The sequence below is a fragment of the Trichogramma pretiosum genome, unplaced genomic scaffold, assembly GCF_000599845.2.
Source record: "Trichogramma pretiosum strain Unisexual culture from Peru unplaced genomic scaffold, Tpre_2.0 scaffold67, whole genome shotgun sequence".
NCBI classification, from domain to species: Eukaryota; Metazoa; Arthropoda; class Insecta; order Hymenoptera; family Trichogrammatidae; genus Trichogramma; species Trichogramma pretiosum.
This window is the reverse complement of record NW_019641691.1, coordinates 23,983-50,667: the sequence shown is the minus strand read 5'-3', so window position 1 is coordinate 50,667 and position 26,685 is coordinate 23,983. Positions and strand designations below refer to the sequence as shown.

General features: G+C 30.3%; 2 protein-coding genes across 3 annotated transcripts; both read right to left on the bottom strand.

The window, feature by feature from the left end:
- Nucleotides 1–859: 859 nt before the first annotated feature.
- LOC106659401 (nascent polypeptide-associated complex subunit alpha) lies at nt 860–3,435 on the bottom strand. 2 transcript variants are annotated; one of them, XM_014381958.2, is made up of 6 exons: nt 3,311–3,435; nt 2,114–2,359; nt 1,595–1,714; nt 1,424–1,519; nt 1,186–1,344; nt 860–1,020 (listed from the first exon to the last, which is right to left on the bottom strand). In XM_014381958.2, exons 2-6 carry the CDS (start codon nt 2,351–2,353, stop codon nt 1,006–1,008), a joined length of 630 nt encoding a protein of 209 aa, XP_014237444.1. In that variant the 5' UTR covers nt 2,354–2,359; nt 3,311–3,435; the 3' UTR covers nt 860–1,005. The 2 variants fall into 2 exon arrangements, with proteins under 2 accessions (XP_014237444.1, XP_014237443.1); XM_014381957.2 differs by having other exon boundaries at nt 2,114–2,378; nt 3,311–3,433.
- Nucleotides 3,436–7,579: 4,144 nt separating this feature from the next.
- LOC106659402 (nucleoprotein TPR) lies at nt 7,580–25,636 on the bottom strand. The gene is made up of 13 exons (XM_014381959.2): nt 25,246–25,636; nt 21,224–21,386; nt 20,345–20,566; nt 19,185–19,744; nt 17,557–18,214; nt 15,819–16,318; nt 14,819–15,343; nt 11,670–14,512; nt 10,870–11,244; nt 9,743–10,099; nt 9,153–9,324; nt 8,416–8,730; nt 7,580–7,817 (listed from the first exon to the last, which is right to left on the bottom strand). Exons 1-13 carry the CDS (start codon nt 25,415–25,417, stop codon nt 7,708–7,710), a joined length of 6,972 nt encoding a protein of 2,323 aa, XP_014237445.1. The 5' UTR covers nt 25,418–25,636; the 3' UTR covers nt 7,580–7,707.
- Nucleotides 25,637–26,685: the final 1,049 nt, after the last annotated feature.

The window sequence follows — 26,685 nt, the reverse complement described above, 5'->3', positions numbered from 1 at the left end:
ATTGAAGTGGAAATCATTATAATTATTTTTAATATTATTAAATAGATATTAATAATATAAAAACATCCTTAGTTCAAAGTATGCTCTATTTATTCTTAATACTATATTATGCACTGTAATTTAGTTTTAACACCTACACGAGTCATCAAGTGCGATACTTAGGTAGCTTCAAAAGGCACTGCGCCATAATAGGCGGTTCTCCCCTATACGCACATATGAAGCGAAAAAGAAAGCCTTATAGCACATTTCTATTAGCCTCGGCTATTAAAAATATTATGCTATATTATAAAATTTTAGGCTAATATTTTAAAATAATATTATAAAATATTAGGCTCGGATCACTTAGTTATTAAGACACTCCGTTATTATTACTTATATAAATTGACACAAAAATTAATACAAATTTAAACATTGTGATTTTGCTATCGTACGTTTTTGATGTAATTCTTTAACATCAGTTCACGAAATTATATGCACTTATAAAGCTGTCTTCTACGACTACGAATGAAAAATTTTCATTATTTTGACTTTGATATGAATCTCTACATGAGTTGGACTTCTAATTTAATTTTTAGCATACAGGTGCAGCTATAAAATGTCTTCGTAGGCCTAGTGGTTTATACAAAATAATATTCATGCGGTTTTATGAGAAAAAAAACAATGCTTAATTAAGATATGACTCTGACATCTTATATCTTCTTTTTCGAGTTTTTAAAAAAATTGTATGTGTTTTCAATTTTGAATGAATGTATCGTGCTGAAGTTTTATGGGCTGAAAACGAATAATTTAATGCTTGAAAAATGATATTTTTCGTCTTGTTCGATTGTTGGCAATCTAATAAATAATTATACAAATATAGTAGGTTATCAAACAAGATTTTATTGATTAACTCCACTTCATACAGAGTATGAATGTCTTTTCATTACTTCATTTTTAGATATAGATGTTGATATTGTTAGTTGACTAAAAATGATTTGATATCTAAAAAAAAAATTACTGCCAATATTACATTGTCAACTCCTGAAAAAAAAAAAAAACACAATATTAAAAAATGTTTTTATGTTAGTTGTAATAATTAAATGTTTTTAGCGTATTAAATTAAGGAAATGTATTATTTAATTCCATTTAGATATCAAAGTCAGTTAAACTTTTGAATTTTTTTTTAATATATAAACCCAAGCTTACCATTATAGCATTAACAATATCATTTTGATTATTTTTAAGAGCCTTTATCGCCTTGCCACGGGACACACCAGCTTGACTCATTACAAGTTCAACATCCTTATCTTCAATACCAGCCTCATCAATTTCTTCTTCAGATTCCTCTTGTATAGGTGCCACAACCTATTAGATTAAATAAATTATTGCATAATTCTATCAAAATTAAATTTTTAACTACTTGGTGACTTAATTATGAACTTACAGTTGCACCGCTACCAGCTTCAACAGATGATAGAATTGGCTGTTCCTTGAACTTTTCAGCTGCTGCTACTTGAGCTTGTTGGCTCAAATCTTCAATCTATGAAATAATAAATAATTGAGTTTTGTGTGAAACTCTAAAGATTAACGAATGAATATTCAACTAATGCGTTACCTTTGCTTCACCAAAAACAATGTAGGTATCAGATGCTGGATTTTTGAAGACATCTGGTTTATTTATGATAAAAAGTATATTCTTGGATTTCCTAATAGTGACTCGGTTTACTCCCAAGACCTAAAATATATCAATAAAAAAATATTTTTAATGAAGTAACAATGAGCTTTAAATTATACATACATTAACCTGCATCAGAAATTAATTATACAAAACCATTGAAGAAGACAAAACAGTCATGGGATCAAATATTTCCCACATTAAATAATTTGTTGAAAGTTTTTATTAATAAAAGTTAGCAATTTTAATTTTTCATACAAAGTACTTAAGTAAAAATTCTAATCAAATTTTTTTTTCTTTAAGGTCAAAATATGAATTATATGTCAAAAGAATATTAAAATTTGAAATAAATGCTGCATCTTAATTGTATGTCATACAGATTATGTTAAGAAATATGTTTCGAGTCAAATAATTTTGGATCATGTTATCAAATAAAGAAAAACTTTTTGAAATACTCACTGGTTTCAATCCAAGTTTACTCATAAGTTTTCGAGCTTTTTTTTCTCCCCTGCTTTGTTTGGCTTTTGAAACAATATCAGGCATTCCAGAAATGCTAGCTCCAGCAACATCTCCGCCGGTTGTAGCATCTTCTAATTCTGGAATAGTGTCATCTGAATCAGAATCGGTAGCTGACTCAACTTTTTCATCTTTGGTAGGGTCTGATACAACAGCTTTGTTTAATTCCGTGAGTTCTGGCATGATGTACTATGATAATGTACAGATTCTATAAAATTTTTATTTACTTGCATTACTTAAGGTTATAAATATTTATGTATTTAATTAGTTTTATATGAAATAATATGGAATTATTTAATACGATTTCCATAGATTAATTACAAGTAAAAAATTAATTAGATTTATGATTAGTATTAGGTTTATGATTAATATACAAATAAAACAGTGTAACAATCTGTAAGGGATTCGAGCACTCATGTATCAAAAAGATAAAATTATTTTTTTGACTTCGTTTGTTACTTTTGAAATATATAGAATATATATTATGCTGCACTTGAAAGTGATTGAAATAAGATGTTCAAAATTCAGTCAACATTTTTAGACCAAGTTATTTATAAAACTTATCATTCTGCATAAAAGGAGAATATATAGATATCATTTTCATTTAGACAATAAGCCTTAATCAACATTTAATTTTGTTTAAAATCTGGTGATTCACATTGAGATACACTAAATACTTTAGAGTTAATACTAGCATTTTCCAGGACAATAGTGACTGTTAAGAGTTTACTTGAGCAAATATTCTTCAATGAATATTTTAACCAACGTTTTTTGGTTATTTTGCTTTGAATTTTGTTGGTTCTTTCTTAGATATCTTGAACATTTTACATACGAATAAAAAAAGGCAAGTTTAAAAGAAGTAAGGATAAATAATTATCGTTAGCATAATTGTCAGTATAATGAAAAATCAAAATGTTTAATTCATGAGAAGCTTTTTAAATTACGGCGTTAAGATTCTATTAGATGAATCACGAGGCGGTGAATGCATTTATTTTCACCATTGAAATTATAAGCATGACCAATGGTTAAAAAAAAAAGTTGAAATAAATTTTGCAGCAAAATAAAGATGAAAATTTACATAATAATAACGCGTTCATGAAAACATACATAATGAGATGCACATTAAAAAAGTTGATATACCTATAAAATTTTATCTGAAGAATCTCGTTTCTGCGCCGAGTACTAAGGAAAGTAGAGTGAGAACACGAGGTTATGGGCAATTTTGAAACTATCGTTCCCACCACCCAGTTAAAATTTGCCAATGCCTAGTTCCAAAGTCCTCAGGTCTTAACACGATTTCGTGGATCAAAAAATCACGAGGTGATCGTGGACTATGGCGCCTCCAGTATTCATCATAGCAAACATAATTGACAGTACATGATCGTAAAAATACATACATTATTGCGAGGGTATTTTTTTTTCAATAAAGAGATATTTGATCGAATTTGATAAAGCGAGGCAAAAATTCAAAAATTCATTTTTTGATTCTGTTACTCAGACAAAATTGATCATATATATATAAGTGACTGTGTTAAAGTTTCTTAGTATTTTAAACTGATTCATTTTAGAATTCTCAATTTCAAACGATTGATCTTATTCATACGAATGTATACAAAATGTAATAGATATTTCATTTTAAATGTTTAAATAAAACGACGACTTGACGCACTAGAGCGACGGGAGTGAGACAGTTCACTACCTTATTGTACTTACTCGTTTGGATTTGTATCCCACGTGGACATTTCCGGACCATTAATGCGGGTTTTCGTTGTTTTTTTTTAAGTTTTTTTAAATTTGTGCTGAAGTCTAAATATATAGGTTGATACATAAAAACGTTCTCTCATAAATTGAAAAAAAAAACATTGATCATTTCTTAATTCAAAGATGATTTATTAACAATAATTAATGATAATTATGGTATTTTTCACATACACTTTAATGAGCCTCATTAAGTTCTCAATAAATGAAATATGAAAGTTCTAAATGCTACAATATTATTATGTAAATTTATCATCGTGTGATGTTTTCAATTAATCATTGATTTTCATTTAGCTGCGACGGGTCGGTAAATTTTTCGGGAGGGCAAATTTCTTATTGCCCGCTGCTCATTTCCCATTTCTTTATCATACATGGCATAATTTCCTTGATCTGAATATTTATCAAAAGCATTATTTTCATACATCGTTTTAGCGAAATCTTCTTCCTCGTTCTCTTTATCGTAAAAATTTGTATGGTCTTTTTGTATTACGTGCCCCGATTCTGAATGAATATCCCGATGATAAGTTCCTCCATACGAATTTTTTTGATCGGGATCATCTTCTGGAGAATCTTCTTTTACGTCCTCATGAATATCATAGTGTAAAACTGCAACTGGACGTTTGGTAAGCTCATGGACGTTAATGTTAAATTCATCGTCATTTGGATTCGTTGGTACTTCAAATAATCCAAGATCATCGTCATTTACATCTTTATAACTTTGGATTCGATATTTTTCTGATGGAATTTTCAATACCACTTTCTTGTTAAAAGGCGTTGGTTTGTATATATCTTTGTTAACGAATCTTAATTTTTTGTAGTGCTGCTGACCAACATGGTTCTCTGTCAGGCTGTTATAGTTCAAAGTATTATAAGATGCCCAGTCTTTCATATAATTTTCTTCCTCGGGGGTTTTCAACACTGCGATCGGTTCTGTACCATGCAAATGTATGTAAACGGTTTTTGTATGGATATGATGTTTTATCAATTTTGGCACGTGAATTTTCAAGTGTATGCTGCAAACATAAAAGTATCTTTTATATAAAAATTAAATTTCTAGAATCACGTTCGTTAAAAAAGGGGTTGAAATAATCTAAAAATATTCTTACACGCTTTTTACATTTTGTTTTCACAGTCTTTCTTTTTTTGAAATTAAAAATTGCAAAGACTGAAATATATATTTTAACACTTGATCGAGAAAAAATACAAAAAAAAGTCTTGGAATTAGCATAATTTAATGCTGTCCAACTAAGAATGCCAATAAGTTTTTTTAGAATTGTTTGAAGACTTTATTGAAAATGAGTTGTGATTCTTTGAATTGTAGCGCGTGTTAATTGACAATTTTTTTGAAACCAGTGTGACAACTTGGTAAACTTTATGAACCAGAAAAGCGCGGGCACGATGGCAAAAATTATAACCAGTCGAAACATCTGGAAGATGGTGTATTCGAACAATGCGATGATTTTTTAGTGATTTTTATGAGTAATTATACTCTCTAGAGGCAGACTCGAATTAGCAACCCTGTCTTCTTGGAAAAAAATTTTTAAAACTTGCAAAAATACAATGTGCTGTGAGAAATAGGTTTGAATTAGTAAACTGGTTTTTCTCAATCTTACAAAAATAATGATTATCTTAAAATTCAAAGTTTTTTAACCGTTGAAATTCAAAAAAAAATTCAAAATTAAATGGATATTTTTTTTCCAATGTTTTTAAGAATTTTTCAGAGAAATTAATTTTCAAATTTTTTTTTACTCAAGTAATATAAGATTTGAACAACAATCTTATCAAAAATTTGAGCATAATCTTTTTTACTTTTTAGAATTATCTACCACAGACAATTATTTTCTATATTATTTTACTCGAAAATTAGACTTACGCTTAGCCTAGTAAAGCTAAGAGGGTATAGATAATGTGAGGATTCTTATAAATCTTGATTTATTGAACTTACTTATTGCTTCCATCTTCGGTTAATATACTGCTTATTAATAATAATAAACTTAGTAAGAAGTACAAAATTCGAAACCATTTTACCATATTGTTGACAATGAAAATAAAACTTTTTAAATTACATTTCGATGAAATGTTAAAATAAATTAATATTTTAAAAGTGTAATATATAATAATTTCTGCTGCTATTTATAAGATCTTTATGATTTTCAAGTGCAGCGAGTGGTTTTATATATGCTGTAGATGCATGCTGATTAGATAGTTTTACTATCGACGAAGCATTAAAGTGAGAACGATAATAGATGAGAAAAAGCATGAACTTTAAAAGTAAATTATATTATCAGTATAAAATAACTGTTTTCACTTGCCCTATTTTCACGCTTACTTCAATAGGTATTCGATTAAAAAGAGTCAAAAAAACGTTGGAAATTCATGCTATACGGAAAGTGTGTCTAATGCGACGAAAGTATTAAAAGTGAAATCGAATCGTTGATAGTCAATTCGAAAAATACTACAATTAATTTCAGATTTTTATTTAAAGTAGATCCTATATTTTTGTGCTGTATACGTTTTATAAGATTGATCTTTATTCAAATATCTAATCCGTTGTAACAAATCTTTGGAATCATTAAAAAAAGTTTTTACAAAATTAAAAAATTACTGCAACGAATCAATGTAGTTGCCGATTTTTTCAAATAGAAAGTGCAGGCATTTTTAAGAAAAAATTAAGTTTGACGATTATCGTTAAAATACTTTTTCAATTAAAATTGAAACTATTTTGATTATGATTAATGCAAGTGGTTTTGAGATACTCCATTTACTTAAAAATAAATTCGATTTATTGTCTATTACATCTTCTATAATATTTCAGAAATCCTGGAAAATGTAAGATTGATAGAAGCTTAATTTATAGATTTTTTTTTAATACCTTCATAAATAAAAACCTCATTGAACTCATACAGGGCAATCAAAGAAATCTTGATACAGCCGATGCATGTGGGACTTCAAATGTGTCAAAGTAAATAGTAAAATTAATTCATTAATGATAAAAAATGGAAATTTTTTTAAAAATTAATGAAGAAGAAAAGTAAATTTTAGTCCAACAAAAAATAATGCATAACTCATAAAATATTTGTTTTCGTAAAAAATGTTTCTTTTTCTGATTTATTGTATTTTTAATAATCATTCTTTGAGTTCATGAAGATATTAATCATATATAACTCTATTTCTCGATCAGTAACAGTTTATACTTACCCTTATAAGAAGTGACAATTGCAAAATGCGCAAGGCAGTTTCTCTAATTTAGAAATATTGACGACGAATCGAGCAATGAATCATTACTTTCATCGCTAACTCATTATATTATTATTTTGCAGAAAATTATGCCATAAATATTAATGAATGACACAGAGTACTGCCAAATAAATTACTTACCATATGAAAAATTCCTTTGAAAATGCGTAAAAAAATGTGGCTCCCACACTGTGAGCCAAATGCTCAATATGTATAAAGCGGCAGTTATACAGTCATGAGTGGACTTTTTTGTACACCATGTATGTAAAAAGCAGGATACTCTTAGCATAAATCAAGTTTATTTTGTTGCTGATGAATAAATGATGGAAGTAACTCAAATAAGGAAACAGATATCTTGAATTTGTTTGATTGAAATTATTGTAATTTGTTAAGAACAAAACATATAAATAAACTCAAATTTTAATTTATTAGCATGGAAATTTTTTCAATGAACATTCATTAAGGTAACGCAATTTGTATAAAAATGTCTAATCTATACAGGAAATATGTGACTAAAATACAGTTTTAAAATTAATGAAAGCTTAATAGCCGCCATAGGGATGTTTTGCTCGCATTCTTCGACCTCTTAAACTTCGTGAACGTGTCCCATCGTTAGTTCCTCCTCTAGAAATTCCTCTATTTGTCATCTGACCTGAAACAGAAGTAATTTTTAATTTAGCCAAATAATTTTATTTGTCGCTTTTAGATAGTCCAGGGCCTAAGTGTTTAATCATGACAAAAAAGATAGAATAGGAAAAGGGAAATTGCTAGACTTGCTAGACCAAAATTATTATTACTGTCTGAAGTGCACAAAGGAAGTCGTCAATTTGGGATAAATTCAAAAGTATGGACGAGGATAGTGAATCCAGTGTCTATGTAGGTAGACAGTCAGAAAGACAAAAGAGGCATTTATTAATTTTTATCTGTTATTTTCAATTTAAAAACTTGAATATTAAAATTAAATAAGTTACATTGATTAGTTTGTGGACCTATTTTTTTCTGTTTGAAAACGCTTGTGTTCAATGTTTTCATGTTGAGCAATAGATACTTATGAATTAACTTTTGGAACTGTAATTGTTTCCCCATATTAAGAATTAGAAAAATGGAAAAATAATTTTAATATCATAATCAAGAAGATAATCAAGTCACAAATAAAGCACATAAATAGCTATAAAAATAACATTAACTTGTGAGGAAAAATTAAAAAATTTTCACAATTAAATGAATCTTTTTTAAGTTGTTTTATTTACCTCGTGATGGAGATTGTGAATCCCACACAATTGGAGTTGGCCGAGTTCCTCGACTTGCTCTAAAAGACGATCTCGCTGATCTTCGAGTTGTTACTCCTCTCATTGGCATTGATGCATTATCAGAAGACAGTTCAGAAGCAGGAGTAGCTTGAGTGATATCGGCAGATGATGCTTCAGCTTCAGAATTATATTCCCTCGATTCGTTATTACTCGTGTCATCAGGCGTAGTTTGAGACTGTTGTTGTGTTGCTGTTTCTACGGTAGGCTGAGAAAAGCTACATTCTTCTTCAGGTAATGGATTGAAAACTTTGTCCTCTGTAAAATAGAGTTTAATATTCATCAGTTATCAGAATGATCAAAGTATTTTAAAATTTTTAAATTGTGATTTTAGATTTGTAATTAGCAATACCAAAAAAAAACCTTGAATAAAAATTTTTAATTTATTTTGCAATGTTTTTTGTAAAATTGATTCTTCAAAATTGAATTTTTTTTACAAAAGGCATTTATAACACTTGTTTACTTAAATGTTAATTGTAATAATGAAGTCATATAAGCTATATTTTTATCTTTCTATGGTAATAAATTAGGAATTGAAACAAAAAAGGGTGCAATACATTGACAACTAATTAAAAGGAAACAAATCTGAAGTTCGGTAAATATTAATTCAAATGTACACCATGCATAAAGCTTTAAGGAAAGTGAAAAGCGATCCAAGCCTTAATAATTATAAATATTACCTGTAGGTTGCTCATGTTCGTCTGAGGATTTGACTTCCGTTTGTTTACAAGGAGATTCTTCTAAATTATTAGAAGTTTTAGAATCACTACTTGCTTCGGCACACTGACGTAAATCTTCTTCAGGTACTACAGCTTGTGATAAGCTTGGTACGTTGCTTGGCTGATTTAACATCTACAAAAGGTATAATGAAGTTATTATTAGTAGATTTCGAAAAATGAGTAGTTCGTCTCAAAAACTGATTTCTTATATTTAGAGATCGATTCGATTTTGATCTATTGATTTATATAATTAAACGAATTAAAAATTTTCGTCAATAAATCAAAATAATCATACTTGGTCAGTGCTAGTAATGAATCAAGTTAAACCAAAAAATATGTAAAAAATATTATTCTACTACGCTTGGTTCAAAAATTTGTTTTAAGTTGACTTTTAGGATTTCGATCCAAAAGTAAAAAAAAATGGATGGGGGCGAGGAAAAGTAGGGATAAGATTTAATGTACATATACATAAAATAATGGGAATATTCTTTTTATATTGTTTTGTTAAATTTAAGACAAATAATTTATTTAAGAATATTATAATTACTCACTAAAATACTATCTTCGTTGGGAGAATCAGATTGCTGTGTAATTGGCTCATTTGGAGCTTGATTTTCATTGTCCAATTCCGAAAGATCAACTCTTGAATCATCAATGCCATCGTGGACGATTTGGGCTAAATCAGAGCTGCAAACGTTCATCATGCTTCTTGAATTACTAAAAGATGCCGATGATTGTGATTGGACTAATGATGATGTCGTCGAAGTGGAAGAGTCTCCAAACGTAAATCTTGTATGAGGCACTTGAGGCGAGCTAACAGTTTCTCCAAAACTATCAATTCGTCGAGGTACGAAAAGGGTAGGAGTACTAGGTACTATACAATCATCACCGATATCATCAAATCCTTGCTGTAGGAAAGTAAATAATAAATTTATTACCATCAAGTGAATAATATAATATTGTAAAGATGATACAATTTTTTATCAAAATTATTATTCCGAAAACAGTTGAGTTTAACGATTATAACGTTGAAGTTTAAGCATACATGTTTAATTTTTTCAAAAGCACATTTTTTGACTGGGTTTAAAGGACACTATTGCAAAAACAGAAAAACTTCAGAAAAACTTTAAAATTTTCTGCTTAAAATTATTTTTTTCCATACCCATGTGACTTGATGTGTGGTTCATTGTTTTTTTCAAGGAATATTTAAGCATACTTTCTTAAAAATTCATCACAAAGGGGACAAATCGCACTTTTATCAAGTTTAACGAAAACGACAAAATTACTCGTTCGATCTCTGTACAAGAAACGAATTGTACGCGATTCTTTTGATGGAGCTCAAACGATATGCTCCGAAAGTTACGAAAGGTGACACAAAACCATAACTTTCCAGAATACGCAGAAGAAAAAATTTAATACGCACAGAGAAAAATTGAAATTTTGGAGCGTTGAAAGGTGCAATAGAAAAGAAAGAAAAACTCCTACTCAAAAATGTCATAAAAAAATTATTGATTTCAAGGTGTGTATAAATCCTTAATCTCTCAGAGACATTAGGTGTTAAAGTTCATGGAACTGTATACAAAAATATAACTTAATTTTACGTATTTAATTAATTTAGATAGATGGATTGAAATTACAATTAATTATAAAAAATGGAATAATTAACTTATTAACATACCAATAAAAGTTGTGGTTGAGGCCTTTGCATGTGTCCAATACTTCGCGTCATTCTTCCAACGAATGAGGAATCTCCCGCTAACCCAGCACTGCTTATAGCCTCAGACTGATGTATAACATCACCCGAAGTGTTCGATTGTAAGTGTCTAGAAACGTTTTCATTGGCAGATTCGTCAATAATTATTTCTACTTCGTTGTTTCCTTCGCCAACCTCGACGCTAAAAGGTAATTCTTCCTCTTCTTCAAGTTCACCGTAATCTTCGTTATCAAAATCTTCTTCTTGAATAGTTTGGTTTTCAGGACCTTCATCACAATCTAGCATTCCACAGTTTTCCTCGACGTCATCGTCTTGATCTCTTTGACTCGACGTAGGAACCTGAAATAGATATGAATGGTTACTAACGGAAAACTAGTCGATAATGAATAAGTACACCATTAAAGAAGATCCTAAATAATTTTAGTTGACTTATTAATGATTTTTAAACTTATATTCAAAAATATATAAAACTATAGAATTCTCTTTAAATCATTTTTCTTCTTATTGTTTTTTCATTTGTTATAATATTTGAAAAAAGTGTGCCTTTTAAGAATATCAAAAATAAAGGATTATTTATTTGATTTTGAATAATAAAAATCTATAACGTCAGTATTATGTATGAGTATCAGTTCACGAAAACGAACTAGTATTCTCGGCCAAAAACACGAGCACACCTTTTAATTTTGTTATTAGTTCAGACTTCAAATTTTTATAGTAGTTTTTTTATTTCATTTACTAAATTTTAAATAATGCACTTTTTTTACCTGATATTCAACGTCCAAAGCACTGGCTACAATAGTAGAAGTCATAGTCTCTTGTTTACTTTTTTTGTTCTTCGGACTAAGAATTGGTTCCGATCTCGAATGGTCGAGTGTTTCATTCAAATTTACTCCAGTAACAGTCGATTCAAATGAACGTGGCCGTTTATGGGGTATGTTGGTATGCGAGGTACTGACTGATTGAGTTGAGCTACTTGGTATAGTTTGTTGTTGCTCATTTGTCAAGGATTGCGTTTGTTGATGCGCTTCTATGCGGGGACTTACTAAAGCTACGGCTTGGGATTGATTCTGTTGCTGTTGCAATTGATTTTGTAACGTTGTTCCTGTTTCAAAGGTATCGGTCTCTTCGCGCTGCGTCGACTCGGCTGAATCTCCTAAATGAGATTGCAGAGTATGCTGTCGACTTGTGCTAGCTGGTTGATAATCCATGTGTGAGCTAGTAGGTGAACTAGTTTCCGTTGTATGCACAAGTTGTTGAGATTGTTGTGTTATTAAATGTACAGAGGTTCCAACAGTAGTAGGTAATACGGCCGCGGTTCGAGATTGTACAACTACACTCATCGGGCGTATGCTAGCCAACGGAGTCTCAGTTCGGGCAGACATTGGTTTTATATTGGCCGTTGGTGGATCTGTTGTTCCAATACCAGAATTGATTTGTCCAGAAAGTTGGCGTTGTAATAACACAGCACGCTGCAATAAAACTTCTTTTTCCGCTTGAAGATCCAATCGCTCATGTTCTAAGCGTGAAATTCGACTTTCCATTTGAGATTTCAGAGCCATCAATTTAGCTTCGTATTCACTGGCATGAGATTCATTCTCAGTTGTACTCGAATCTAATTTTTCTTTCAACTCAAGCATTTCCTTTTCACATAATTTTTTATATTCTGTTAATTGCATTATTTTAGTTCTTGCCCCTTTGAGTACTTGCTTGGCACGTTCTTCTTTTTCGATGTTGGCGTTATTAATCTGTTCTATTTCCCGTTTCAAATCGTCCGATTCAGATTTTGCAGAAAGTATTTGTTGATTCAAATCGGTGAGTTTTGCATTCAACTCTAAGTTTGTTTGTTGCAAATTCGAAATATTTTCTGATTTTTGTTCGGAATCAGATGTGCGTTCTTCAGTAAGTTGTACATTAGTTGCATCTTTCTTTGTTTCATCGTCCCTACTTTTCATTAAATCTTCGTATTGTGTTTTATATTTTTTTGCTATTTTACGAATTTGTATTTCTTTCATTTTAATTTCGGTTAGTGATGATTCTTTTTCAGTAAGTTCTAATTTTAACGAATCAATTTCTTTATTTTTGCCAGTTATGTTGAGCAATGACTCTTCAATTTCGTTTTTCATCTTTTGGTTTTCATTAGTCAGTAAGGCAATTTTATCTTCGTACGTTTTCAGCTGCGTTTGCAATTGGGTAATTTGATCTTCTAAATTTTTCTTTTCACTTTTAACTTTGTCCAATTCTTCTGAACGTTTTGAAACTGTTTCTTTTTCCTGAGATAATAGTTTAGAAAGATTATCGCGTTCATTTTGCAAACGACGCCAATCTTCTGGGCTAGCTTTGTTCGATCGTTCAGTTAAAGCATTAGCTCTTTGACGCCAACGCAAAGCTTCGGCCTTTAAGCTTGTGTTTTCTTGTTTCAAAACATCAACTGTTGCTTCAAGTTCGGTACTTTTTTCGCGTAGAGGAGTTATTTCATCTAATAAACTATTGAGTTGATTAGTTGAATTAGTTACTTTTGAAAGAAGTGAATCTCTTTCTTCGCGTAAAATACGATTAGAATCAGTAATGGCATTTAATGTTTCTATTTTTCTTAAAAGTTCGGAGTGTTTTGATGCTGTTACAATATCTATTTCACTCTTTTCTCGTTCCTGGTCGAACAATTCTTTCATTTCTTGATTTTTTTTAGTACATAGTTCTATTTGTGATTTTAATCTTGAATTTTCTGACTTCAAAACATCAAATTTAATAACAGCTAAGTCTTTTTCGCGACGAAGATACTTTATAACTTGAAGTAACTGTTCAGTTGAATTTGAGGGCTCTTCACTCATCAGTGGATTACTCACTCTTGAACTCACTGAAGAAAAACTGGAATTCATATCAGATTGTTGGAGGGTTTGCATTAAGGCAGTTTGTTCACTGAATTCTTGAATCGTATTGTGTAGTATATTATTTTGATCAAGTACATCATTCAATCTTTCTTGTAATTCTCTGATTTCGAAAGAAAATTGTTGTTGTCGATCATGCCACATTGATTTTTCAAGTTCTAAAGCTTCTTTGGCTAGATTTTCTTGCCGTGAAAATAATGAAATTTTATTAAGAAGCTCTTGGTTTTCGACTTTTATTTTAGACAATAATTTTACGTCATCGGAATGTGAAGACATTTCTTTTGTGAACTTGTTTTCAAGTTCTGAAATATTAGCGTAAGCTATTTTTAAGTTATTTTTACTTTCTTCTAATTCGGATTTCAAGTTACTAAGTGCTTTTAGTTCACGTTCAGCACTAGCGAGTTTTTCTTTCAAATTTTTATAACAAAGATTCGAGGATGTAGAATTTTCCATGTTATCATTTTGAAGTTTCTCCAAGTTCAATTTTGTCGAATTTAATTCATTTTTCACGTTGCTCAGTTCATTTTCCAAAAGTGTTTTTTCCTCTTCATATTTTTTAATACTTTCCCTTAAGTGTGATTCAGAACTTTCTGCAATATTACAATACTGTTGTCCTTGAGCCCTAGCAGCTTCCAGTTGACTCAATAGAGACTTTATTTCAGTTTGGCAGTCAGCGTACTTGGCCTCCATGTTTTCAAGTTTTTTTCTCATTTCATCGTCGTCTGTGAAAATAGTAAATTGTACAGATTGATATTATCAATACATATTCTTATTTTATATTAGTCAGTAGTCTCACATCCTCCCGATCGTTGAAATATTAATAAATTAAAAACTAAGGGTAATCGCCACGAGTTATTCGTTTTTTTCAATATTTTTATAAGAAAATTTACTTTAATAGTAAAATTGAATAAATGTAGTAGGTCTAGTAAAGTAATGAGATAAAATAATATACAGAGAATAAAGAATAGATAAAACGATTTAATATCGATGTTCAATGTCTCATGCAAATATTAATATATTGAAGTTACCTTGCTGCGGCATTCGGGTTGCAATTTTCGTCATTTCTTTCAATTTCATATTTAATTGATCAATATTTTTTACGTATTCTTCTTCTACTGAACGTAATTTAGTGAGTTCTGACTCGATTCGAGCAGTGATGTGTTTCTGTTCTTCAAGCCGTTGATTAGAAGTCTCAAGTTGTCTTTCTAAATGAGCAGTATGATCGCGGAAATGATCTTGTTCCTCTTGCAAACGTCGCCTCAAAGCTGAACATTCACGAATGGTATCATCTAAACGTTGTTCCGTTCGGTGATTACTTTCGGCATTTACCCTCTCTAAACTTGCCTTGATAGATTCAACATCAGCTTTAAGAAGGTCATGAGTATGCCTCTCCCGATGTAATGCTTCTCGCTCTTTCAAAAGTCTGTTTTCAGAATCTCTCAAAAGTTGCTTTTCTTGCTTAAGATTTTCTAATTGAATTTCTGCTTTTGACAGTCTATTCTGAGCAGATAACGTTTCATCTTTCAAAAGTATTAAGCTTTGTTCGTGTTTGCCTGCAGCAGAATGTCAAAAATTTAGTTAGAATAATGTAATATTAAGAATAACAGGCAGTATTCAAATTAATATAATTTATTAAAAATCGGATGCATAAAGGAGTTCATAAAGGAATTTATATAAAATCGAAATTAAGATAATTTTCATATAAAGCTAGAAATTATGAACACTCAGTTTTTTTCAAAGTCAGTTCAAGGTCTTAGAGTTTAAATTGAAGTGTCTTTTCAAGGAAAAATTGGGGAACGAATTTCTAGAGATTTTTAAGTTTTGTATAAGAATTTTTTCCTGAATAAATAAAATCAAATAGTTTAAAAACTATTGACAATAATTTCTAAAAAAATTCCAGTAAGAAAATCCATGTTAACTTTCAATTAGGAATTATTTCAAACTTTCTTTAAAAAATTGTCAACTAAGTGTATAGATTTTTTGTATTTTGAAATAATGATTTTTAAATTTTAACTGTAAGATACTTACTGATGGTTGCTATGTAACAATTGCATTTTTCTTCCAACATTTTTATTTGAGTTTTATGGGATGCAGCACTGGATTGCAACAGTCCAAAGCGTTCAGTAATCGACTCTAACTGGGCTTTAAGCATACAACTTCGAGTTGAGTATTTTTCACAATTTTCACGCAATTTTTCTATTTCATCATTCAGTAATTGTACATGAGCTACTTTTTCTTTTTTATACAGATCAAATTCCTTCTGAATATCTGTATATTTTGTCTCTAAATTGTTATACTTCAGCTGCAGGTCTTGTAGATCTTTCGAGTTTTTAAGTTGGGAAGTATTTTCTTGTTCATTTTGATTAGTATTCTGGCTTTTCATTTCCACAATACTCTTTTCTGACGGCAATTGACCCGCTTGGTTTTTGTACATGTTTTTATACAAATCACGTTGCCTCAATATTTCTTCTAACATTTTGGCTTGTCTACTTTGAGCTTCTTGCATATCTGCCAATTGCTGAACATATCTAAAATAAATCACATAATCATATTATTACATAATACAAATAAAAAATAACACAATTTATAATGAGCAGATTAAAAATTTAAGAGTACGTTTGTCTACATAAAATTAGCCTTACAAGAAAACTTGCATTAACAAAGTTAGAGCAAAAGCATAACTACGTAAGGAATTAAAATTTCAACAAAAAAATTATTAAAATACAAAAAAACACATTTTAAGAAGAAAATTAATGATGCTGCTATCTTGAATTTCGAGAAAAAATATTCTTGAATATCAGAAATATTATTACTAATTTATTAAAGCAATCATGGTTATGCAATGTTTTTTTATTATGCCTCCCAGCCCGACACCGCAAGGCAATTACAATCTATCATTCAGTACGATTAATCACAATAGGAAGCTCTTAATGCATTCTAACTTTCAAAATTGTATTTTCATCTATAATCATAGAGATATGAACTCTTAAGGTACATTTAATTTAATTTTTAAAAACAAGTAATTAATTTCACGTTACTCATGGCACTTGTACCGTAAATTACCATTTTCGCGAGTAAAAAAAGCTGCATAATCGCTGTGCTAAAAAATTGTATGTGGAATTTTTACCAATTTTTTCATTAAAATAGTTATTTTTTCAAAAACAATGAAATTTGATCAATTTTGTTAAGTGAGTTCATTTAAATATAAGCACTTATTGAAGATTTAATTAAATATAACAATTAATATTAAAGTCTTATTTAATAATTCTAGTATACTAATTTAATTAGTGCAAACTTAGATATCCTCAAAACATGAAAAGGAAAGCTGCGGGTGGATAGAACTTTTAAAAAATCTGTGAGCAAACTTAACGACAAAGTATTGGTAAACTGTTGAAAAAATTGGCGCGCTTTTTGGGATATGTGACTTTTTATATTTTGTACACACATATAAGTTTAACTACGAGTTAGTAATTATTATAAAAGATGTTACAAATTATAAAATACATTAAAACTTTAAAAATGTCTAGTTTCGCGAATTTTTTCAAAAATATCAACTATTGTTGTTTCAACTTCAGGAGAGATGATTAGATTGATATTTTTGCGTAATTGTTCGATTTCTGAAGGAAACTATTACAAGAGGTTGCATCAGAAGCTATTAATAATTTAAAGAATTAGGCGAAAACGAAGCTAAATGGTTTTCTCTAGATATTGAATCATGTTCATTTTTATGATGTATTTTAATAAATTACAATGTATCATAGTTTACCTTGAAATTTTTTCTCGCATTTCTTCTACATTTAGTTTGTTAGTTGTTTTTTCAGTTTCTTCTTGCCTCGACGACAAGGTTCGTACTAAAGACAATAATTTTTTATTGTTTTCTTGGAGTTCTTCAATATTTTTGAAAGTAACTAACTGTTTGCTTATAATACGAGAAGAAACCGAAAGATTTAAGTCCATTGAGCAATCTCTGTCTAATGATTCGTTATTTATCGGTACACGAGAATTCTGCACTTCTTGCAATAAATAGCAAACTTGACGAGCTAAGTCTTTAATTTCAGTTTTCAACCTCTGGTTTTCAGCTGCATGATGCTTGACTAGTCTATCTGCTTCTTTAGCATTAACTTGCAGGTTGTCATTTTCTACGATTAGATCATCTAATCTAGAAGTCAATTCATTTACATTTTTCATGGCCTCTTCGTAGTTGCGTTGTTGAAGTTTTATCAAAGGAGCCTTTTCTTCCAGCTCTTTTAGAATCATTTCCATCTGGTACTTTAATTTACTATTTTCCTCTTTTTCAGAAGTCAAGGCATTCGTTGTATCTACATATTGAGTGTATATTTGGGTTAAACTCAAACCTTTTTTCAATATTTTACTTGCTACAGCTGCTGTTGGAGCCAATTCCTCGATACTTTGGTCCAAATTCGCTGAAAAAAGATAATTTAAAATATTCATAAGTTTCCATGATTGGAAAAATGATGATTAAAGTCAATTAAATTTTTATCTGAAATTAATAAAAACCCCCACCAATACTTTAGCAATTAGCTCCCTTCCGACATTTTTAAGTACATTCTAAATTTAATTAATAAATTAAAAGAGGTTTGTTAACATTTATGTACTCTTTTAATAGTTATTCCTTAAGCAAAAAATTTGTTATGGAACATTTTTGGCCCGATTTTGAGAAAGTAATTTCCGTATTATCAAGTTGAACAAAGTAGTAAATATCACAATTGTTTTACACACTTTCAAGCTTAAGCTTTTTGCAAAACCTGTAATTGATCCTTTAAGTTATATTCAACTCGAGAGTTGTATTTAGTGCTACTACATTTATACTATGAACTCTAACGAATTCTGCCAAGATCCCGTAAATACAGGAACGTAAATAAAAAATGTAGTGCATTTTTCTGTAATATTAAATAAATGAAATATTCGGGTCGATTCATCTCTGAAATAATGAATTTCAACTTCGTTAATCTGGTATGTAAAGCCATTGCATTGGGGATGCGTTGTTTCATTATTTAAAAGTATTGGAGATGCTTACAACTTAGAAATGGCCGTTTTATTATAATTTTCCGAGTGGTGCAAGACTCTAACAAAGAAGAAATAGTTTTTTCGAGTCGTTTTGGTCGCGCTTCGTTTTTATGGTAGAAAAACCCATCACACCATATGAAAGATCCCCTTTTTAAAATAATGTTAAGCACAAGTAAGTCGTGTCATTCGCCATTGGTAAAATTTGACAGCAGAAATTCAAAAGTGTAAAAGTAATCTTTACAAGCACGGTTACATAAAACGATCTTAATTGTTAACTATTTTCAAGTATTAATTCGGGGAAAAGCGTTGGTGAACTATTACACTTGACGTAAATTAAAATGAGTAAATTGAAAAGATTAATATTACCTTTTTGAAGAGATTCTATCAAATTGCGAGAATCGAGTAATTCTTGTTTAATTTCATTCATTTTTTGCATTTCATGTTCCATCTCATTTTTATGTTCCATGATAGTTTGATGATGTTTCGTTTCCAATATACCATATTGCTCAGTTGCTTGTTTCAACAATACTTGCAGTTCAGTAATCGCTTTTCCATATTCTTCGGCTTTTTCGTTTGCTTCTTCGGAAATTTTTTTGAAAATTTCAGCTAATTTTTTCTGAGATGATATTTCTTCCTCATATGAGGCATGCATTGTCAATTCATTATTTCGTTGTTCTTCCAACTTTTGATTCAGTTCTTCATTACGTTGATTCAAAATTGAATTATTGTTTTGGAGATTTGTAATTGTTTCATTACACACTTTCAAATTTTCTTCACATTGCGACAAACGCGATTGAATAAGTAACAAATGTGTAGACGAATCTGATCTAACATTCTGCAATTCCATTGTGCGTTTAGCTAGCTCTTCTTCCAAACCGGAAATTTGTTGAACCAGAATCGTTTTTTCCTGATGAAAACGTTTTTCTCTACAAAAAAATGATAACGTTTTATAAAAAAAAGAGATTTTGCGGGTAACGAATATGGCAAACGCGTTGTATATAAGGGGCGTAATGCCATAGCTCTCTTTGTCATGCTTGCCAGAGGGAGCGCGAACGTGCTCCTCAATAACAAAAACGTCTCCGTTGTACATTTACAACTAAACTTTAAGAATAATTTAAAAATTTTAAAATAACTCGATTTGTCACCAATCACTGAAAGCTCGGTAATGAGTAGTAGATCAATTTTTCGAGCGGAAGATAAGTTCTCACTGCAATCAGGCCCAAAATTACGGCACGCCAAAAAATTTAACTTACGGCACTTGTATCGTTAATTACTGTTTCATAGCTGCGTTCAAGTAAAATTTAAAGTAATTAAAGTACAGGTGAAAAAGAAAATAATAGGCGTTACAAAAATATTGAAGGACGTTTCAAATTATGTAATTTTAAGAAGTAATATAATATTAATTAGTGGCTTCAAGCAGTTTCATCATTTAACAGCTTAAAATTATTTCAACAGTAATTATTACGAGCTTCGGATTGGTATCATGCGATAAAATAAGTGTTCAGTATTCTTTGTAAGGGACGTACCTATATTCCAGAGACAGTTCCTTGCTGCGAATTTCTTCGGATTGTGCGAGAGCATTGCATTTTTCTGTGATGGCCTTTTCCAACTGAGCTCCTAGAGACGCGAGCTCCTTATTCAGGCGATTCAGTTCAGCTTCTTTGCGGTCTAATTGAGAATGAAGAGTATTGCTTTCTTCTTGGACAACATCTCTTTGCTTTCTCAACTCGGAATTTTCTCCCTCTAATCTGTAACCGAATTTGTATTTTTAGCTTTCTTTATTTTCATTAATAATACATTTGATTGGCTTTAACATGGTTACGTATAGAAACATAAATTTAACGTCAGTCTGGTCTATATGAAGAAATCATGAAAAATTTTTTAATTCGTTGAAATGATAAAAGTTTAGTTAATTTTTATTAATAAGATTACAGAGCTAGATTAGCTAAAAAAATGACTTTTTATTATAAATTTTCCACCACGATTAAATTTTTTAAGGGTCATAAACTCATTGGGACATTATTTATATTCCTGTATCTGCGCAAAGCGGGAAGAGCATTTTTCGGGTCACTGGGTATAAAAAATATTACAGGTACTATGGCACTTTTCTGTTTTTCGATATAAAAGGGGGTGGGGATAAGGAGAGCAAAACTTAAAATAATACTAAGAGACACTCTAGTATAAATTCGGTTTGCTCGTAGGTTGGCGGGCGATGGTTTGGCGGAAATTTTGAGCGTGGATAAATAATGATGAGAGAACTGTAGTCAAGCAACGCAAACCTAAATGTCTGCTGGCGCTTGGGTCTGCACGCGCTTCAACAGCAGTGTGGAAGTCGTACCACGAGTTGACATTGTCGTTTATGTTGTAAATAGTATTTAAGTACATAAATAATTCATGAATTTTACCTTTTTATAGTTGCTTTGCTTTGAAGAACTTCGGCTGACAAATTTTCTATTTGCCCATGAAGATCATTCGTGTATCTCTTAGCTAATTCTAATTTTTCTTCGCATTTTTTCAAGTTTTCTTGACATGATTCGTTGGTTTCTTCCAATTTTTTTACGTCACGTTCTGAAACATGGATTATAATTATTATTTCAAAATTGTTTACAGAACTTAATGATGTATGCAAATATTTTTAAAATTCTTTTTTTTATTATTTATACATACATGATTCGTTTCATTGGTATGTTCAAGATATTATTGCCGGTGATTTTAGTATAAGACCTTGGGATAAAAATTAAATTTTCAAGAGTACAATCTGCATTTTGCTTCATAAAAAATGAAGCTCTCTGATAGGCTCAAAAACGAGGTTTCGAACCACGCATCACAGGTCAATTTCGTTTAAATATTTGTCACCTAAATTGAATTCCCAAAAACTATCCGTACGTATGTGCGTATAATCATCCCATTTCTCAATTTTATGGCTAAGATTGAAGGGCGATAAACAATGAGGGTGTAAATTATTTATGCAATAGTAATAACACTGCTGCTTTAAGTATATTTATGGTTGATGTTATATGTTTGTCGCAAAACGTCAAAAAAGATTGCCTACTAGATATAAGACCAAAATGCAGACCAGTATAAGCAATAAGGTGGTTTTTCCTGTGTTTTCCTCGAGAAAAAAAATTCATGAGGTGCAAGGAAAAATTTTGCATTCCGGGCGCCGTTTGGCTCCACAACAAATAACCAGTATAAAACCAATGTCATTTTGAAGTTTAAACATTTATGATTTGATGAGTTTTTGAGGTAAACCAGGAACGCATTGGAAATTTTTTTTATCGAAAAAAAAAAAAAAATAATAGAAAACGCGAAAAAACTTTTTATCTTAAAACCAATTTTTCATTATGTTAACAACATTTAATCGTATTTGAAACACTATCAATGAAAATGAGAACCTCTAAACTTTCAGAATAATATCATTCCATTTTTTTAATGCCAATCGTGTAAGTTGTACAGATTCGAAGTGAGTCACATTAATGCGGTCCACGAGAATTAATTCAAAGAGATCATAGAGTGAAACTTGAAAAATTGGATATATGGGCTTAATTATTTACGAAAAAAGAAAACAGGCATGATTTCACAATAAGGCAAGAGAAAACAGTGATCAAAGTTTGACATTTCAAGATGCGTTCTTAAGACATTTTAAGGTGCGAGTTTAAGATCTTTTCAAACTTCATGAAAAGCAGCAGATATTATTCCCGACACTATTGTAAGTATTGGTCATTCTTCTTCTTTTTTCTTTGGCCTTGTGAGCGCTGTACAGCGCCCCCGAACTGCCAAAGTATTGGTCATTACTTAACTCAAATTCAAACCTTGAGAAAACTATTGTTTTCAAACTAACATCGGAGAGAGTTAATAAAAAGAAAATATATTTTCAGGTTAAGATCAAATTGTTTACACTTTTTAGTAATAGGTAGCGATTTTGTGAATGAAGAACTCGTTATAAATAATAATTACGAAAAAATAACGTAAAATAAAGCGAGGTTAAAGCAGTTGTAGCCCACAAGAGAGGTGGAGGGGGTAAGTGACCGTTCCAAGAGTCAGACTTGAATAGGGGTCTAGCGATGTCGCAGCGCAGCGTTTTGAAAGTCAGTATACTCATATTTTTAAGTTTGTACCGGTACACCACATGTAAAAAGATTCGTTTTCCAACAGAAAACGTAAACAGAGCGAATAAGGGGCTCTTTCTATGCTAGCCTGTATACTGTTGTTATTATTGGTACGTATGTTATACACACAGGCATCCCTTATTCAGCTGGGTTTACATTTTCTGTTGGGAAACAAATCGTTTTACATCTACAGTGTACACACGGTAGGAGCGTACAGCAACTACGGTGTCACTTTAGACTCAGCGTTGTCAGAAACACGACGACTATAACTAGCGCCATGCGCGGCAGCGCACAGCTGATCGTTTGTGTTACCGACATGTCAAGTGTAGCCTATTTTCAAATTATTACACCATAAGATTGTATAGAATGACAATCTCAAAGGTACCTCTAAAACGAAACACTGAACGTGTATTTCTTGAGGCGAATTCAGATACTTATGGGGATTAATGGATAATCAGAGCCCTCTGTAAATTCAATTCGACCGTTCCATACGAACTTTCCAACCGCCCGAAATTCGACTGAAACAATTTTCGGGCGGTTCGAAGGTTCTTATAGGGGATTAAACGATAGTCAGCCCCCTCTGTAAATTCAATGCGGCCGTCCCATAAGAACCTTAGAACCGCCTGTAAACTGTTTCAGCTGGATCAGAGGCGGTCCTAAGGTTCTTTTGGGACGGCCGCATTGAATTTACAGAGGGCGCTGACTATCGTGTTATCCCCAATTGGATGGCCGCATTGAATTTACCGAAGGCTCTGATAATCGTTTAATCCCCTTTAGAAACACTTTTAGATGTCGTGTTTCTGACCACGCTAGACCCCAAAAGAAGTTTAGCTATTTCAACGGTCATTTACCCCCTCCACTTCTTGTGTTACTTCAAAATAAATAGGTCCTACTTGACTGGTACTCCTTAATAGTTCATATAATTGAAGAACAAGAAAAATCGATTCATCCCTTTTTTAATTATTACATTTACTTTTATACTTTCCCAATAATAATTTTCACAGACCATTTTTATGCTTTTATAATGTGATTTTTTCCTTAATTTTTTATTCAGTTTTAATTAGGCCTCCAGAATATTTAAAAGTTCACTTACATCACCATTATATTTCAGTATGCTGGTGTATTGCAATCTATATTATTTAACTGACTAATATGGTAGTTAATTATGAAAAGTCAAAAAATTATCCAATAGTTTTAACTATATTAATAGACAATCAAAACATTCACTGATTTTTTATCTATGAACCATTTTAAAATTAAATTAGTCAATTTGATAAGAAAAATATATCACTATAATCAAGATTATTTCTTCAACTATAAAAGTATTTTAATATGTAACTAAATCTATTTTTCACATAGATATTGAAACAGATTGAAATAGATCTTTTTTTTTCAAGTCTAATTACTTTAAACTTGGCTATACTTAAATTATAATATTTAAAGCTGTTTATATCAATATTTTTAATTTTGCACTAGTGAGCTAATGTGTTAAGATATAAGCGTGTGAAATTCAAAAATAATGTAATCGGTTTAGGTTTAAATTATTATTATTGTTCGCTTTGTTTGTTCGTTTTATTATTGTTCCATTTTTATCAAATATTATTGTGTCTTAACTGAACACCAAAATGATGAGACCCAATTCAATAGTTTTTCTAAAGTTGTTGTTAAATCTATTAATAATCTACTTAAATTCAGAAAACTAATCAGATTTTCATTTTGACAATAGAGATTTTCCAATAATACATTATGAAAAGCACCAAAAAAACATCATTTCAAAAGTTATATAAAGAGTTATTTTTAAGCTAGCATATTATAAATCAGTGCTCATCTTATAATTTACCTATTGTAAAATGATTTTATAAAAAATTCCCCTTAATTGTTGTATACACATTGGAATATCGCATACAAATTTTTATCAAGTTAATAAGTTTTATAAACAATTTTTGTCGCACAGAAATCAATGATATTAACCATAGTAAGTATACTAAAAAAATTAATTAAGTTGCTTTCGAGTTCATGCAAAATTTTAATAAATGTATTTGAAGGCAAGACAAATTCACAAACTTGTAGAATACTTGAGTGCAAATTTTTTGACTAAAACAAATGAAACAGCACAAGTAATATAAGGAAGCACTTTATAAACATCACTAAGATCTGACTACTTATTTTGCTAATCATTTTCATTAGACCAGAGTAAATAAATTGAATTCAAGATTGTTGAACTGATAAATCTTGAAAGTTAAATGGTTATGACATAGCAGAATGGATGAATAATTACTATTAATCAGTGAAAAATATGAAAAACAAAATTTTTTTACCTGTATTAACTCGATATGTTTCAAGCACTGCTTTAGCGGTGAATAGTTCTTCACATTTGTCTTGGAGATAATTTTCTAATTTGAAGCAAACTTGATCATCTATCACTTTTATTTCATCAGAAGTCAAAAATTCTTTGAGAATTTTACAGTTTTTAGGATCGAATGTTTCCATGGTTAGTACAAAAATACAAAAAATGTAACTATTATTTGTAAACGGAACGACTATTATTTCTAACTATTGACGATAGCAAACGTATTGATACTATTCTGTTTCTGTTCAAAAATAAATATTTATAAGTTTGTCAAACTACTATTTGCGATTTACTTTTCAACGGCAAGCGTGTTGTTAAACTCATTTCTGCGTTCCACGATTGACCAGTAAAACTTACAGATTCGAGGCTAAGGGTATCAGATGATCGAAAGAATAGCAACATATAAAGGTCTATACACCTAAAATGTTTGATTATTTGCACACCCGGCCTTGTCCTGACTGTTTACTTTCCGTTGAAAATAAAATACTGGACTGATTCGAAAATTGCTACCGACTGCCGTATACACAAATAGACCTTATATAAATATTCTAAAATATATATAATTGTAAATTAAATTGTAGAGTATTTATATAAAATAAAAATTTTAAAAAATACGTAACAAAATTTTAATTTTCTCTTAATTATTATAGCTGTTTTTCCTCGGAAATTTTCAATCTTCTTCATTACATTTGTACTATGAAATAAACATAAAAGCATTATCAGAAAATTTTAATGCGCTGCGCGTTTTATAAACCCTATCAGAATCTTTGTTAAATACCATGTGAAAATCCAGTTGTTTGTTTTATTGAATTTTTTAAGTACGGCTGATCGCTGCTCAAAATTATAAAAATTAATCAAATTTCCATATTTTCGAGTATAATTAATCATAAAGTAAAACGATATTTTGGTGCAATTATTCAATTAAAATATACGTTTATACAGTTTGAATTGAGGTTCGAACCCAGCATCTCCATAATATAGTTCATGCTACAGTCTATACTGTCTTCCATATATAACAGAAAAATATAATATCAGAAATTCAATTAATAAATTGCAAGGTTTAAATTAATAAACGCATGTCTCATTTTTAATTTGTGGGTATTGTAATCAAAACGAAATTAATTATTTTTTTAGTTAATCAATTAATTTTTCCATGAAAAATAGATTATATAAAATTATAAAAAAATATATTTCAAAAACAAACTGGAATGTACGTTTAGTAAATTATTCATTATTCTAATCTCGTAAATAGAAATTTCTTTCCAATTCTACTAAAAAAATACCCGCAAAAAAGGTATTTTAAAAATATTTTCTTATATTTGTAGCTAGCCGGCAATCAATCAATTGCCTTTTGGCAATGTTGCATTTGTGAGATCCTAGTGAATTTTTAAAATACATGTCAGCACAT